The following is a 12,710-nucleotide window of genomic DNA, read 5'->3' as shown; positions in this document are numbered from 1 at the left end:
TGACAGCCCTGTCGTCTGCTGGCCCGAGCTCGCCGAGATTATCTTTTCGGTGAATAAAAATATTCGCGGTGGTGGGGGTAAAATTGGCATGCCATTTTGTTCAATTACGAAACTACTGAGTCATCTGAGGCTTTGAAAATTGAACTGAAGATTAATTAATAAATTCTCTTTCGATTCCACCCACAATCAGCATGATCGGTGGCGTAATTGCTGAGAAAAAACTTTGCACGGGCTCAAGATTATGCAAAAGTTACCAACACATTCTAGAATTTATGTGTCTGTATTTACAACACCAACAAAGGCACTTTGATGCTCTCGAGTTTCTGATTGGTTGAATCTGACGACATCCATTTACAGATGTTATGATTGGTTGTTGAAATTGGTTGTTGATGATTGGAAATCTGACAACAACTTCAGAACGTAGCACGGCAGTACAGCAGACTTTTAAATAAAAAGACGTAGCACGGTAAGGCCTGCTACATACGGTCAATAATATTGCGCAATATAGGTGATTGTACAATATTATTGAATGTGTAGATGTAGTATTGAAACTGTTGTGTCCGCGAAGACCGTCGCGAAGGGACGAGTTATCAAGGACGAGTATTTAAGGGATTTAGGCCAAAAGAGCTGAACTCCAACTCGATACTTTTACAACAAGTTAACAATAAGTTTATTTAAGAAGTTACAAATTCGAGGTTTTATTGCCTCGAGACCAATCGCTACGATTCTCGTCAAAGACTGTCGAATTTTGGTTAGTTGGTAAATTTATAGATTTGGGGGTTTTTTCCCCTCTCGCGACAATATGGCGTGATATTCTTTCTCGAAGTTTCGGTGATGACATCGAGGGTCGATACGCTCGTTCGGGAACGTCGATATTTCGCCGTCGATGCAATTTATATACTCTTTATTTTAGGAGTGCGATGTACGGGCACAACAAAACATTGCGCAATCATTGAACAGAAGTTTGAGCTATCTTAAATTTATAGCGCACTACACACCATATAAACTTATTATGCAATATTACTGTGCAATATTATTGACCGTGTGTAGCGGGCCTAACAGCAGACATAATTTCGATCGAAAGGCGAGTGTCAGTGTACAACTAGCTGTGATTGTAAAAAAAAGTACAGTTAATAACTGAGTGAATAAAAGAAAAAAACAGACGTTTCTCAGAAATTACAGTTGTTTTGTGCAAGAATCGTAAAATATACAAAAATAGCACATTTGCGAGATTTCACTTCATGTTGACGTTTAAGGTTATGATCCCCAGAGTGCTGTTGCGTGCAGAGTGTAAAAAAATAATAATGGTTATTGTTAAGTGGAAGGAATCGATATTATTAATGACGTGACTAATTATATAGTGTTGAATAATAATAATACTAGCAACAACGCGGGCGCTACGCGCCCGCTTTAATTATTACTGTTGATATCTGAAAGAAAATTATTTATTTTATTAAAAATATATTAAACTATAAATATTAAAAAAATTTTTGAAATATTAAAATATTTTATGGACGTAACAAATTGTTTTGTCATTTGAACAGAGTTTCGTTTCAGGTTTTTGATTAAAACAACAAAATATTTTAATATGGCAACAATTTCCGTTTCCAGTACTGTAAAAAAATATTATTAAAATGATGATTTGCAACATTGAATAGGTTGTCATTAAATATATTATTTAATTATTTACAGTATCGTATAATTCTGTGTATACAAAATTTTTTACATTCCTATCATGTCTCTGATTACCTAAGTATATTTTAAGTGAACTCCAAGAACGTACTCGTGAAAACGCGACGTATAATTGACCATGGTTAAAAACATTTTTTCTTAAATCAATCCCAATTCTATCAAATGTTTGACCCTGCGATTTGTTTATTGTCATTGCAAATGCTAATTTGATTGGAAATTGTCTTCTTTTAAATGCAAATGGGTAAACATCTTCACAGTAGAGTGTTACACGATTCAGAAATACGATTTGACCTGCTTTATCACCGGTTAAAATTTGACAATGCAATAAATGATTACCTAATTCTAAAATCTGAAGCCTTGTACCATTACATAATCCTTCATTAATACTTAGATTTCGGATCAACATTACGATACAATTCGATCTCAAGCGTAGTTGATGTGGTGGTAAATTTGTTGGATTTAAGGTGTTTAAATACTCTGGCGATAAAGCTTCGTTAATGTCACCATTATCACAGTTTTCAATACTGTCTACACTTGTGTATATTCGTTCTAATGTACAATCAAAAAGCTGAACAATACGTTTATTTATTTCTTCGACATCAATATTTCTCGCCGACAGTATTGCAGTTTTTGCTATTTGTTCATATTGCTTCTCTCTAACCAAGTTTCCATAGATATCTTCAACGATATCAGAGTCTGCAGGTGCCATGCATATTTCTGGAATCATCACGTTATTATTTTCATCATTCAATTTTCCATCACCAATGTCAAGTACAAATTTTGCGAATTCTGTTTCTTCTGCTAAGGTCCGCATATTCTGTGTCAATGTAAATTTGTAAAAAAATTTCCATAATGTACTGAATTTAATAGATAAATTTACCATTTCACTTCTAGTCGCTTGTATTTTGATCGGGAGTAATTGTCTGAAATCCCCACCAAGAATAATTATTTTTCCTCCAAATAATACATTGGTATTCATTATATCGCGAAGAGTTCGATCAATTAATTCTAATGCATACTTTGGAGCCATGGGTGCCTCATCCCAAATGAAAATATCAATTTTCTTAATGTATTCACTTTCCTTTGATTGAGCTTTAATGTTTGATGTAGAATTATCAAAAAGTGGTACAGGCATTCCAAAGGTTTTATGTACAGTTTTCCCCTGTGGCAGTAAGGTTGCGGCTATGCCAGTAAACGCCATAGTGCACACGCGTTTGCCTTTACTTTTCAGCAAATGACAAATCGTTGTGTAAATAAATGTTTTGCCTGACCCACCCGGACCATCGATGTAAAAACAATTGTGGCAATTTTTTGATCTATTATCATTCATTACAGCGTTAATAATAATATCTACAATTTCTTTTTGTTTATTATTTAAACTCGCATATTGCTGTTCACCTATTTCTTGATGCTGTTGCGGAAGTATATCATCGTCATCAGTTTCTATTTCTGAAATTTGTTGCATGCTCGGAAACATATCAAGGCTTGAACCTTCAGTCATGAGCATTGTATTTATCTGTATGTATGCTTTTTTGTTGGCTTCAAGTACTCCAAAGTTCCTTGCAAAATCCTGAGACAATCCATCTTTAAATTCTTCCCAGAGATCTTCTGGATGAGCTGGTTGGCAATGGATCAGAATGCGTACAAATAATCTACGCAACTGTATTGGCATCATCCATATCTCTGCTTCATGCATTGCTCTTTTCCATTCATCATCATCATCGATGAGACCTAGTGCTAAACATGTAGCTACATAAGTGTCATGAACTACTCCATTAACTGTTTTGAGTTTATCAAAACTTGTTGCGCCTTTAATATTTAGTAACAATAATCGAAGATGAAATAACTCCGTTTGCGTTGGACTAACTGAATATATTCGCCCAATAACGTTGAATTGAGCTTGACGTGATACCCAATGGTAAATATTAGTATCTTTGTCTTTTTTAAAGACATAATGAGATGGAATTTCACTGTACATGTATTGTTTTGCTTGTTCATCTCGGGCATTTAATGAAAAATAGTCCATCAACATAGTCTGTTTTTCTAACGCGATTCTAATCGCATCGTCATTATCAAGTTCATCATGGATTGTAACATTCTGTTGATTTTGTAAATGAATTGGTAAACGCATTATTGAATGACTTTTATCATGCAGTGGTTTACTTAAGATTCTCCAGCAAGCTTCCACAGGGCCAACATATCGTGTTTCGATGTAATCACGAATTTCATCGTGTTCAATAGTTTGATCGTCTGCAGATTCACTAACAATAATTGCGGCTGCATCATGTCCTTTATATATGTATTTATATAAATATTTCACAGATTTTATGCTCGACACAATCTCAACATTTATGTGACAATTTAGTAATTCTAATAAAACTGGATTGTGAGGTACGACATTAGAATTATCAACGACGTACCCATCATGACGTGAATATTTTGTGCCAGTTTCTCTACGACGGTAATAAGGATAACCATTTTCATCCAATGTTGTTTCTTCTTTAAAATGTTTGGGGTAATTTTTTGAACACTTATCGTTAACTAAACACCAACTACCACATGGACCGTGAATCATATGTTTCATTACTATGTTATGCAAACTAATATTTTCTGTTTGATCTGGGATTTCAGCTGATATATACTTATTGACAACTTCTGCAGTCGTTATTTTAAAATTATGCTTTAACGTAACTAATAAATGCATGTGTGGCAATCCACGTTTTTGAAATTCAATAACGTATACATAAGCTGCAGGAACTCCAAAAAAATTTTTTTTCACTATCAAGTCAACCAAATAATCTTTTTTTATATTAAAAACACGCGCAACAATATCTGGTCTATCTGAGGGACATTGTCCAGCTAAAAGATTTTCTTGAATTTCACGCCATTTCGGATTACACGTCATGGTTATGAAAAGATCAGGCTTACCATATTTGCGAACAATTGCCATAGCATCTTGATATAACTGTAACATATTTCGGGGTGATCCTGTAAATGTAGATGGAAGAATCACGATTTTACCAACTTGATTGCCCATTGTGTCAGCTTTTTTCTGTAAATGATCAATTAGTCCTTGGTATGATTCAGCACGTAAGCGTGTTTGGTTATTTTTGCAATATTGAATTCTATCCTTTTCTATTTTAACATAACTGTCAACAATCCATTGTTGAAATAACCGACGTCCCAATAAAAATATATTGAAATCATCTCTGATAGCCATTCTGAATTTAATATACGCTGCACGTGTCACTCGACGCTTTCTTTTAATGCAAGGGATCTCGCTATGCCAACCTCTGGTACCATATGGATAAAATAATGGATAAATCCATGGTTCGACATTGGGATCCATTGTGCTAACAAATTGCAAAGTTTTCGTATTGATATTACGTATTGTGACGTAAGACTCTGGAATCTCTCCATCTGCAGTTGTGGAGAACACTGCAGCTACTTCATTTGTTCGTTGGAAATTATATCGATTTCGATCTAATCCTGGTTTCAACGTGAATAATAGACTTATTTCAGGTTCATTGTCACTATTCAACGATCGCTGTTGATTTTGAAGTTCTTCATTCATCATTTGATACGATTGAGCAAATACATTATTTTCACGGAAAAATGTATCGAGAGCTTTCATTATTTCTGGTTTCAATTCTGAATTCTCTTCACTACGAAATTGAATAGCTTCGTTTTGATCTACAATGAAGAGTTGACCGTAAGTCGGGTTCTCGTTTGCATTAGGATATAATGAGGTATTTATTTGATAATAAATTTGCCCATGGATCTTGAAACAATAAGGTCCTGATCGTCTGTTATTAAAATTTACTAAATTAGCATTAAATGATGCGAATGAAAACGAATTATTGTAACATCGAATACGTTGGAAAAAGTGTTTACTTTCTTCATGAGTACCATTAAATAATTTTTTTAAAAATGTCGGAGGATTTGGGAGAGTTTCAGTTGACACTTCTCCATGACTACAACAATCATTGAAAGAGAGTTTATTAGCAACTCTTTCTTGTGCGAAATGTTTAGCTTTGCAATTTGAGCATAGTACGTTCATTACTCCAATATAATGCTCACTGATATTCCTCCCTTCTGCAGGATCATATTGTAGTTCAGATCCTTGATTTTGGTGAGTAGATCGTTGACATCTTATATCACAATCAATATTAATCGTGTATGTGGATGGCAATTCGATTATGCGAGGTCTCAATCTAGGTTCTCTAGTAGTGGCACTTGTGGATGCATGTGACGTATTTCCATCTAAAGCTGTGGTGTTGCTTCGATGTACCACATTACGTGCTTCTGCACGTCGACGTCGCTGGTTATCATTTCTTTTTTCCTTTCTTAATTGTTGGAATTCTTCTTCTTCTGCAACTGTTCTTTGGATTCGACGTTTTGGCATTTTTTGAATTCAAATAAATAAAATATTCGGTATATCAATGACTTGCAATATTGCAATATCACAATTAAAATGTTATGTTCTACAATATTGATTAATGTTCTACAATAATTTAAAACTTATATCATTTAATTTCGATGTTATTACGGTCTGGGTCTTGTGATCTTTCTTAACTTTTCTCTTTCTATAGAATCTCGGTTTCAATCGGGTAGGAAATCTTTATTTTTCGTTTGTAATTGTCTTTTATCTATGTCATTTATCATTCATCTAGGTCATTGATTTGTTAGACGAAGAAGTTTGACGAAGAGTAACCTATCGTTTCACGAAAAACTTACGTATTTTCATTACTGCTTAACCGGTTTGGCCCAGCTTCGATTAGACATTTTATATTTCGATGATTTTGGTTTTTATATTAATTCGATAAACCGCTTCTTGTGTTCTCACTTCCTTATCACAGAATATTCACTTCGAAATAACGTCGAATAAACGATCACACTATTCACTCAGTGCATTGGTTATGACAAATAATCTGAAGTTGAACTGACATGTTACTGGAAGATGAATATCGAGAATAGCTCACAATCGTCGTCCGAGCCTCGTTGTAGTAGTCATCGTCGTCGAAATCATTTTCTTCGTCGTAGTTGTCACTCTCGTTGTCATCATCCTAATCGTCGTCGTCCTTATCGTCATCGTCGTCGTTGTCGTCGATGTTTTCGTACTTGTCATTGATCTTGTCATTCTCGTTAAACTTATTGTCCCCGTCTTCGTTATTGTCGTCAAAATTAATATATTTTATTTTTCATTAAAAAAATTCACACTTTGTTAAATCATATTTTATTTAGACAAATGTCTATAAATAACATTTTTAAAAAATTAATGAAACACAATCCGACGGAAATAATTAAAAGACCAATTCTTAATTTATTTCAATAATATTAAGGATTCGAAAATTCATTTTTATTTATAAATTATATATACATGAAAATGGTCACGTGCATATGGCATTTAAAATTATTAATATCTATCGTTATATATTTATGATCATTGACTGAACGGCTGGCCACTTGATTCCACTTCTTCAGTTCGTGATAACGACAAAAGGATATGCTCCATCAATGACTCTTGATTTTCTGAAAAAAATAAAAATTCATATATAATAAAAAAAGTCTATCAAGTGTTGTAGTTGATATCAAATTATGATTTTATAAACATTTTTGCAAACCTTTTCGTTTTTCTGGTTTCCATCGTCCTCTTCCGGTACATTATGGGATCTTTTTTGTGGTATCGATCAAAAACCATTTCGTAATTCAGCATCGCTCATTATTTCCGAATCAACGATGATAATTTGACCCATGTCTTTCGCTTGCAGATACGGTGAACCGACTGAAAAAGCAAAAATAATTATGTGATTACTATTTTATCTAAAATAAAACAATATTTTTATAGCAATTTGGACTGTACAATGTCTATCATAATCATTTTGATTGATAAAAAGATAAAAAAAAAAGACTTCCAAATGAGAAAAAACCATGAAGTATGAATATTTCTATTGAACGTTATGGTTATTCAAAACTATATGAAAAATATTTATATTTACATTTATCCTTTCTTATTTCGCCTCTCACTTCTATGTGCGCTCCTATGCCGAGGCTTTCGATATCGCTGTATTGGGCAATATGAACACGCAATTTATACTGTCCATCTGTAATCGCCCCCATTCCGTAGATGGAATTTCCAGTGGTTGACGTGAAAAATGGAACTTTAATGAAACCCTCGACAACTGAAACATAAATATTCAACAATCATTTTACAAAACAAATTTTATTATTGTATTATTATCAAAATAACAATCATTTTGAATTCTTACCAATAAGTTGATTGGAGTCGGCAGTGGAATTCCTTAATAAAACTCTTGTGTAACATTGCTGTTCTTCCGTTTTGAATTGGCCCATGATATCTACTCGTGTACTACGTTGCACCGACAGTTCTACGGCAATAACGTCGTCGCTTGCGTTGGCGAAATTCGGATTCACCGCTAAAGCTTATCCGTTCCAAATTCTTATTATCTGAAAATTATTATATGAATTGTTATTATCCATTGAGAATCTATTTTCTTTACTATGCACATTCATGATTATTCAAAATACCACTATTTGATTATCATATATAGTTTATTTAATTTTTTAGTAATATTTTATAATGGTATACTAAACACTTACATCTCTGCAACGCAATGAAGCTTCGTACTTTTTCGTTACCTCTTCCCACATTAATACCCGCATTTTCCTCCCTTTGCCGTTGTTCACCACGAACTTGTATAAAACTTTCTTAACACCTTTGCCAACCAGTTTAGAGCCTTCAATACTATCAATATATCCAGTGAAGTAGCTGAAAAAATTTAACGGAAGAGTAATTAATTATTAATATTATTTCTAATTATAATTCGGAATTATAATAAATATTTATACGTTCTCATCGTCATTGTCATTCTAGTTGTCCTCGTCGTCATCGTTATCCCCGTCACTCTCGTCCACGTCCATGTGTCCTCGTTGTCATCGTCATTATCCTCGTCATCGTTGTCCTCGTCTGCGTCATCATTTCCGTCACTCTCGTCCACGTCCACGTGTCCTCGTCGTCGTCCTCGTCGTCCTGGTCGTCCTCGTCGTCTTCGTCATCGTCGTCGTCTTCGTCGTCTTCGTCATCTTCGTCGTCCTAGTCGTCCTCGTCGTCTTCGTCGTCTTCGTCATCCTTGTCCTCGTCGTTGTCTTCGTCGTCGTCGTCTTCGTCATCTTCGTCGTCCTCGTCCTCGTCGTCGTCTTCGTCGTTATCGTCATCGTCGTTATCGTCATCGTCGTTATCGTCATCGTCGTTATCGTCATCGTCGTTATCGTCATCGTCGTCGTCTTCGTCATCTTCGTCGTCCTCGTCGTCATTGTCCTCATCGTCGTCTTCGTCCTCGTCGTTATCGTCATCGTCGTCGTCTTCGTCATCTTCGTCATCGTCGTCGTCTTCGTCATCTTCGTCGTCCTCGTCGTCATTGTCCTCATCGTCGTCTTCGTCCTCGTCGTCTTCGTCATCCTCGTCCTCGTCGTCGTCTTCGTCGTCCTAGTCGTCCACGTCGTCTTCGTCGTCTTCGTCATCCTTGTCCTCGTCGTTGTCTTCGTCGTCATCGTCATCGTCGTCTTCGTCGTCTTCGTCGTCCTCGTCGTCCTCATCGTCATCTTCGTCATCCTCGTCCTCGTCGTCGTCTTCGTCATCATCATCGTCGTCGTCCTCGTCGTCCTCGTCGTCTTCGTCGTCTTCGTCGTCTTCATCATCCTCGTCCTCGTCGTCGTCTTCGTCATCCTCGTCCTCGTCGTCGTCTTCGTCGTCATCGTCATCGTCATCGTTCTCGTCGTCTTCGTCATCCTCGTCCTCGTCATCGTCTTCGTCGTTATCGTCATCGTCGTCGTCTTCGTCTTTATCGTCATCGTCGTCGTCTTCGTCTTTATCGTCATCGTCGTCGTCTTCGTCTTCGTCGTCATCTTCGTCGTCTTCGTCGTCATCGTCGTCGTCTTCGTCGTCATCTTCGTCGTCTTCGTCGTCATCGTCATCGTCGTCGTCTTCGTCGTCTTCGTCGTCATCGTCATCGTCGTCGTCTTCGTCGTCTTCGTCATCTTCGTCGTCCTAGTCGTCCACGTCGTCTTCGTCGTCTTCGTCATCCTTGTCCTCGTCGTTGTCTTCGTCGTCATCGTCATCGTCGTCTTCGTCGTCTTCGTCGTCTTCGTCGTCCTCGTCGTCCTCATCGTCATCTTCGTCATCCTCGTCCTCGTCGTCGTCTTCGTCATCATCATCATCCTCGTCCTCGTCGTCGTCTTCGTCATCCTCGTCCTCGTCGTCGTCTTCGTCATCCTCGTCCTCGTCGTCGTCTTCGTCGTCATCGTCATCGTCATCGTTCTCGTCGTCTTCGTCATCCTCGTCCTCGTCATCGTCGTCATCGTCATCGTCATCGTCCTCGTCGTCTTCGTCATCCTCGTCCTCGTCATCGTCTTCGTCGTTATCGTCATCGTCGTCGTCTTCGTCTTTATCGTCATCGTCGTCGTCTTCGACTTTATCGTCATCGTCGTCGTCTTCGTCTTCGTCGTCATCTTCGTCGTCCTCGTCGTCATTGTCCTCATCGTCGTCTTCGTCCTCATCGTCTTCGTCATCTTCATCCTCATCGTCGTCTTCGTCATCCTCGTCCTCGTCATCGTCTTCGTCGTTATCGTCATCGTCGTCGTCTTCGTCTTTATCGTCATCGTCGTCGTCTTCGTCTTCGTCGTCATCTTCGTCGTCCTCGTCGTCATTGTCCTCATCGTCGTCTTCGTCCTCATCGTCTTCGTCATCTTCATCCTCATCGTCGTCTTCGTCGTTATCGTCATCGTCGTCGTCTTCGTCGTCTTCGTCATCTTCGTCGTCCTCGTCGTCATTGTCCTCATCGTCGTCTTCGTCCTCGTCGTCTGTTATTTTTTAAAAATATTTGTAGTGGTACTTACATGGTTTCGTCTCCCGCGATGAATTCATCCATTTCTTCATTGCTTGTGAATTCTTCTGTCGTCGCCGTAAATTCTTTAGTCGTTGATGTCGTCATTTTGTCTTTTCTTGATTCCACCACTTTCTTCGCGTGCTTGGCGGCAACTGACGATGTTCATGGCAACGAATAAACAAAACCATGACCATGGCAACGACCATGGTAACGACCGACGATACGTCGCAAGCCTGCATGGCAACGAATAAACAAAACCATGGCAACGAATAGAGGCTTCAGATTTCGATATATCGAAATGTCTTTTTTAAGAAAGGATTAATGAGAAAAAAAACGTTCGCTCATTATAACTTCTCAAACGTTATTTCGCCAAACAGGAATTTTAATGTTGTGTAATTACATTAAAGAAAAAATATGCGTGGTTGTATGTAAATGAATTTACATAAATTTTGGAAATCTTTGGTCACGGAAACGTATCTAATCCAATGTATTGTTGTCATATTTTCTTTCATTTAGTTTGGCTGTATTCACCGGGCCCTTTTTCCCATCTCCTTAGCTTTTACAGTGTATCCATATCAATTTATATTCATTGTCTAGACAATTCGAGTGACATTCGTATTTCTATTTCCTTATATTGATTTCAATAAATTGGAAATCTCATAACAAAAAGTTTTCATGATTGCTTGTTTATAAACTCAGGTTTGAAAAAATCTTTGGGAAATGTACATACATAGATATTGACTTGAATTGTTGCATGATGAATTTGGAAATTTATTTCAATAAGTCACTGGTTGCTTATTTTATTTCGTAATATCAAAATTTGTATCTTTTAAATGCAATGAACACCTCTTAAGTTTAACAACATGATGAAGCGACATGTATATTGAGTATTTCCAGACCATGTTTACGATTGGCATTATAGATTAAAAAATTCATGTGTGTGTGAGTCATTTTTGGATGTGATTAAATATTTTGTCTATGTATAACCATGGAGACATACTAAATTACACTATTTGATTTACTTCAACATGCAGCGTATCTGTCACTTTATTTCTTGAATATGCCATAATAAGTTTCAAAAATGTGGTTCGGGTAATTTTAAAGTTTTTTGCCCCATAGCACCAAAGTTTTTATTACTGGTACGCAGCGAGTACCTATGAACTTTGATATTCCTGCGAAGCGGTAGGTGTGCCAATCTTTTCACTTTTTGGTTCCAACTGAAATATATGAATGAAGATACATGAAACAATGATAAGTTCTGTTCACTTTCACAAGTGCGCTGTCATTTATCCTTTTAGTTTTGGCATAATAAATTTTATGAGTCGGTGGTAATTTTTTCTGTCTGTATCAAAATTTAGATGAATAAATCGCAGCGGATATTTGCAAACTTGGAAAATTCTGTGTATTGACATGCATGCTAGGTACTTAGTACTTCCTATTTTTGATTATGGAATATGGATATCTACAAATAATCAAGAGACGCGGTAGCGGCTCGACGCCAAGTATTAAAAGGAAAAACTGCAGCGCAAAAGAAAAGCCAGCGCGAGCCCTGCCGCTACTCTTATATACGCGAATATGCCGGTTTTATGACGTCACAGAATTTTCAAATGGTTCTCACAAATAAACCATTTCATAAAAGAACTTGAAAATTTGTGACGATTTTTTTTCGATTTTTCTCTTTCCATTGGTCTTTGTTGCAAGTAAATCCGTCCAGTAGATCCTGAGATATGTAACGTTAGTGATTTAAAATCCATCATTTCGGGATTTTCATTTTCTTAGAGACAGAGGGGCGTAAGTTACGCTTGTTTACATTTGGACTTACGTCCTTTGCACGATTTCTTACTTTTGTCACACTCTACGTCACGCACTGCGCTGAACGCGGCTACCCCCTCTCCTTCGGGGTCGCCGAGCGAGAGAGACAGAGAATGGGCGCACAGCGGGGGCAATACCAGCTCCTGGTTTGCGCATAAAATATGTATATAATTATATAATATATATTTTATTTATTAATATTAATTAATAATAAAATATTATTATAATAAATATTTTATTATAATTAATATATAATATAATATATATATCAAGAGACGCGGTAGCGGCTCGACGCCAAGT

General features: G+C 37.0%; 2 protein-coding genes across 2 annotated transcripts in view; one reads left to right on the top strand and one right to left on the bottom strand.

Moving 5' to 3' along the window:
* LOC122416707 (dynein axonemal intermediate chain 7 homolog) overlaps window positions 1-12,710 on the top strand; it is a 546,010-nt gene that overhangs the window by 143,938 nt on the left and 389,362 nt on the right. The gene's annotated exons all lie outside the window — the stretch shown is intronic.
* Window positions 7,093-8,376, bottom strand: LOC122417457 (uncharacterized). Its single transcript, XM_043430972.1, has 5 exons — window positions 8,342-8,376; window positions 7,962-8,101; window positions 7,692-7,874; window positions 7,317-7,477; window positions 7,093-7,224 (listed from the first exon to the last, which is right to left on the bottom strand). Exons 1-4 carry the CDS (start codon window positions 8,374-8,376, stop codon window positions 7,383-7,385), a joined length of 453 nt encoding a protein of 150 aa, XP_043286907.1. The 3' UTR covers window positions 7,093-7,224; window positions 7,317-7,382.

Source organism: Venturia canescens, chromosome 10 (genome assembly GCF_019457755.1).
Source record: "Venturia canescens isolate UGA chromosome 10, ASM1945775v1, whole genome shotgun sequence".
In the NCBI taxonomy this organism is placed as follows: Eukaryota; Metazoa; Arthropoda; class Insecta; order Hymenoptera; family Ichneumonidae; genus Venturia; species Venturia canescens.
The sequence above is the reverse complement of the archived record's forward strand: the minus strand, read 5'-3'. Positions and strand labels throughout refer to the sequence as shown.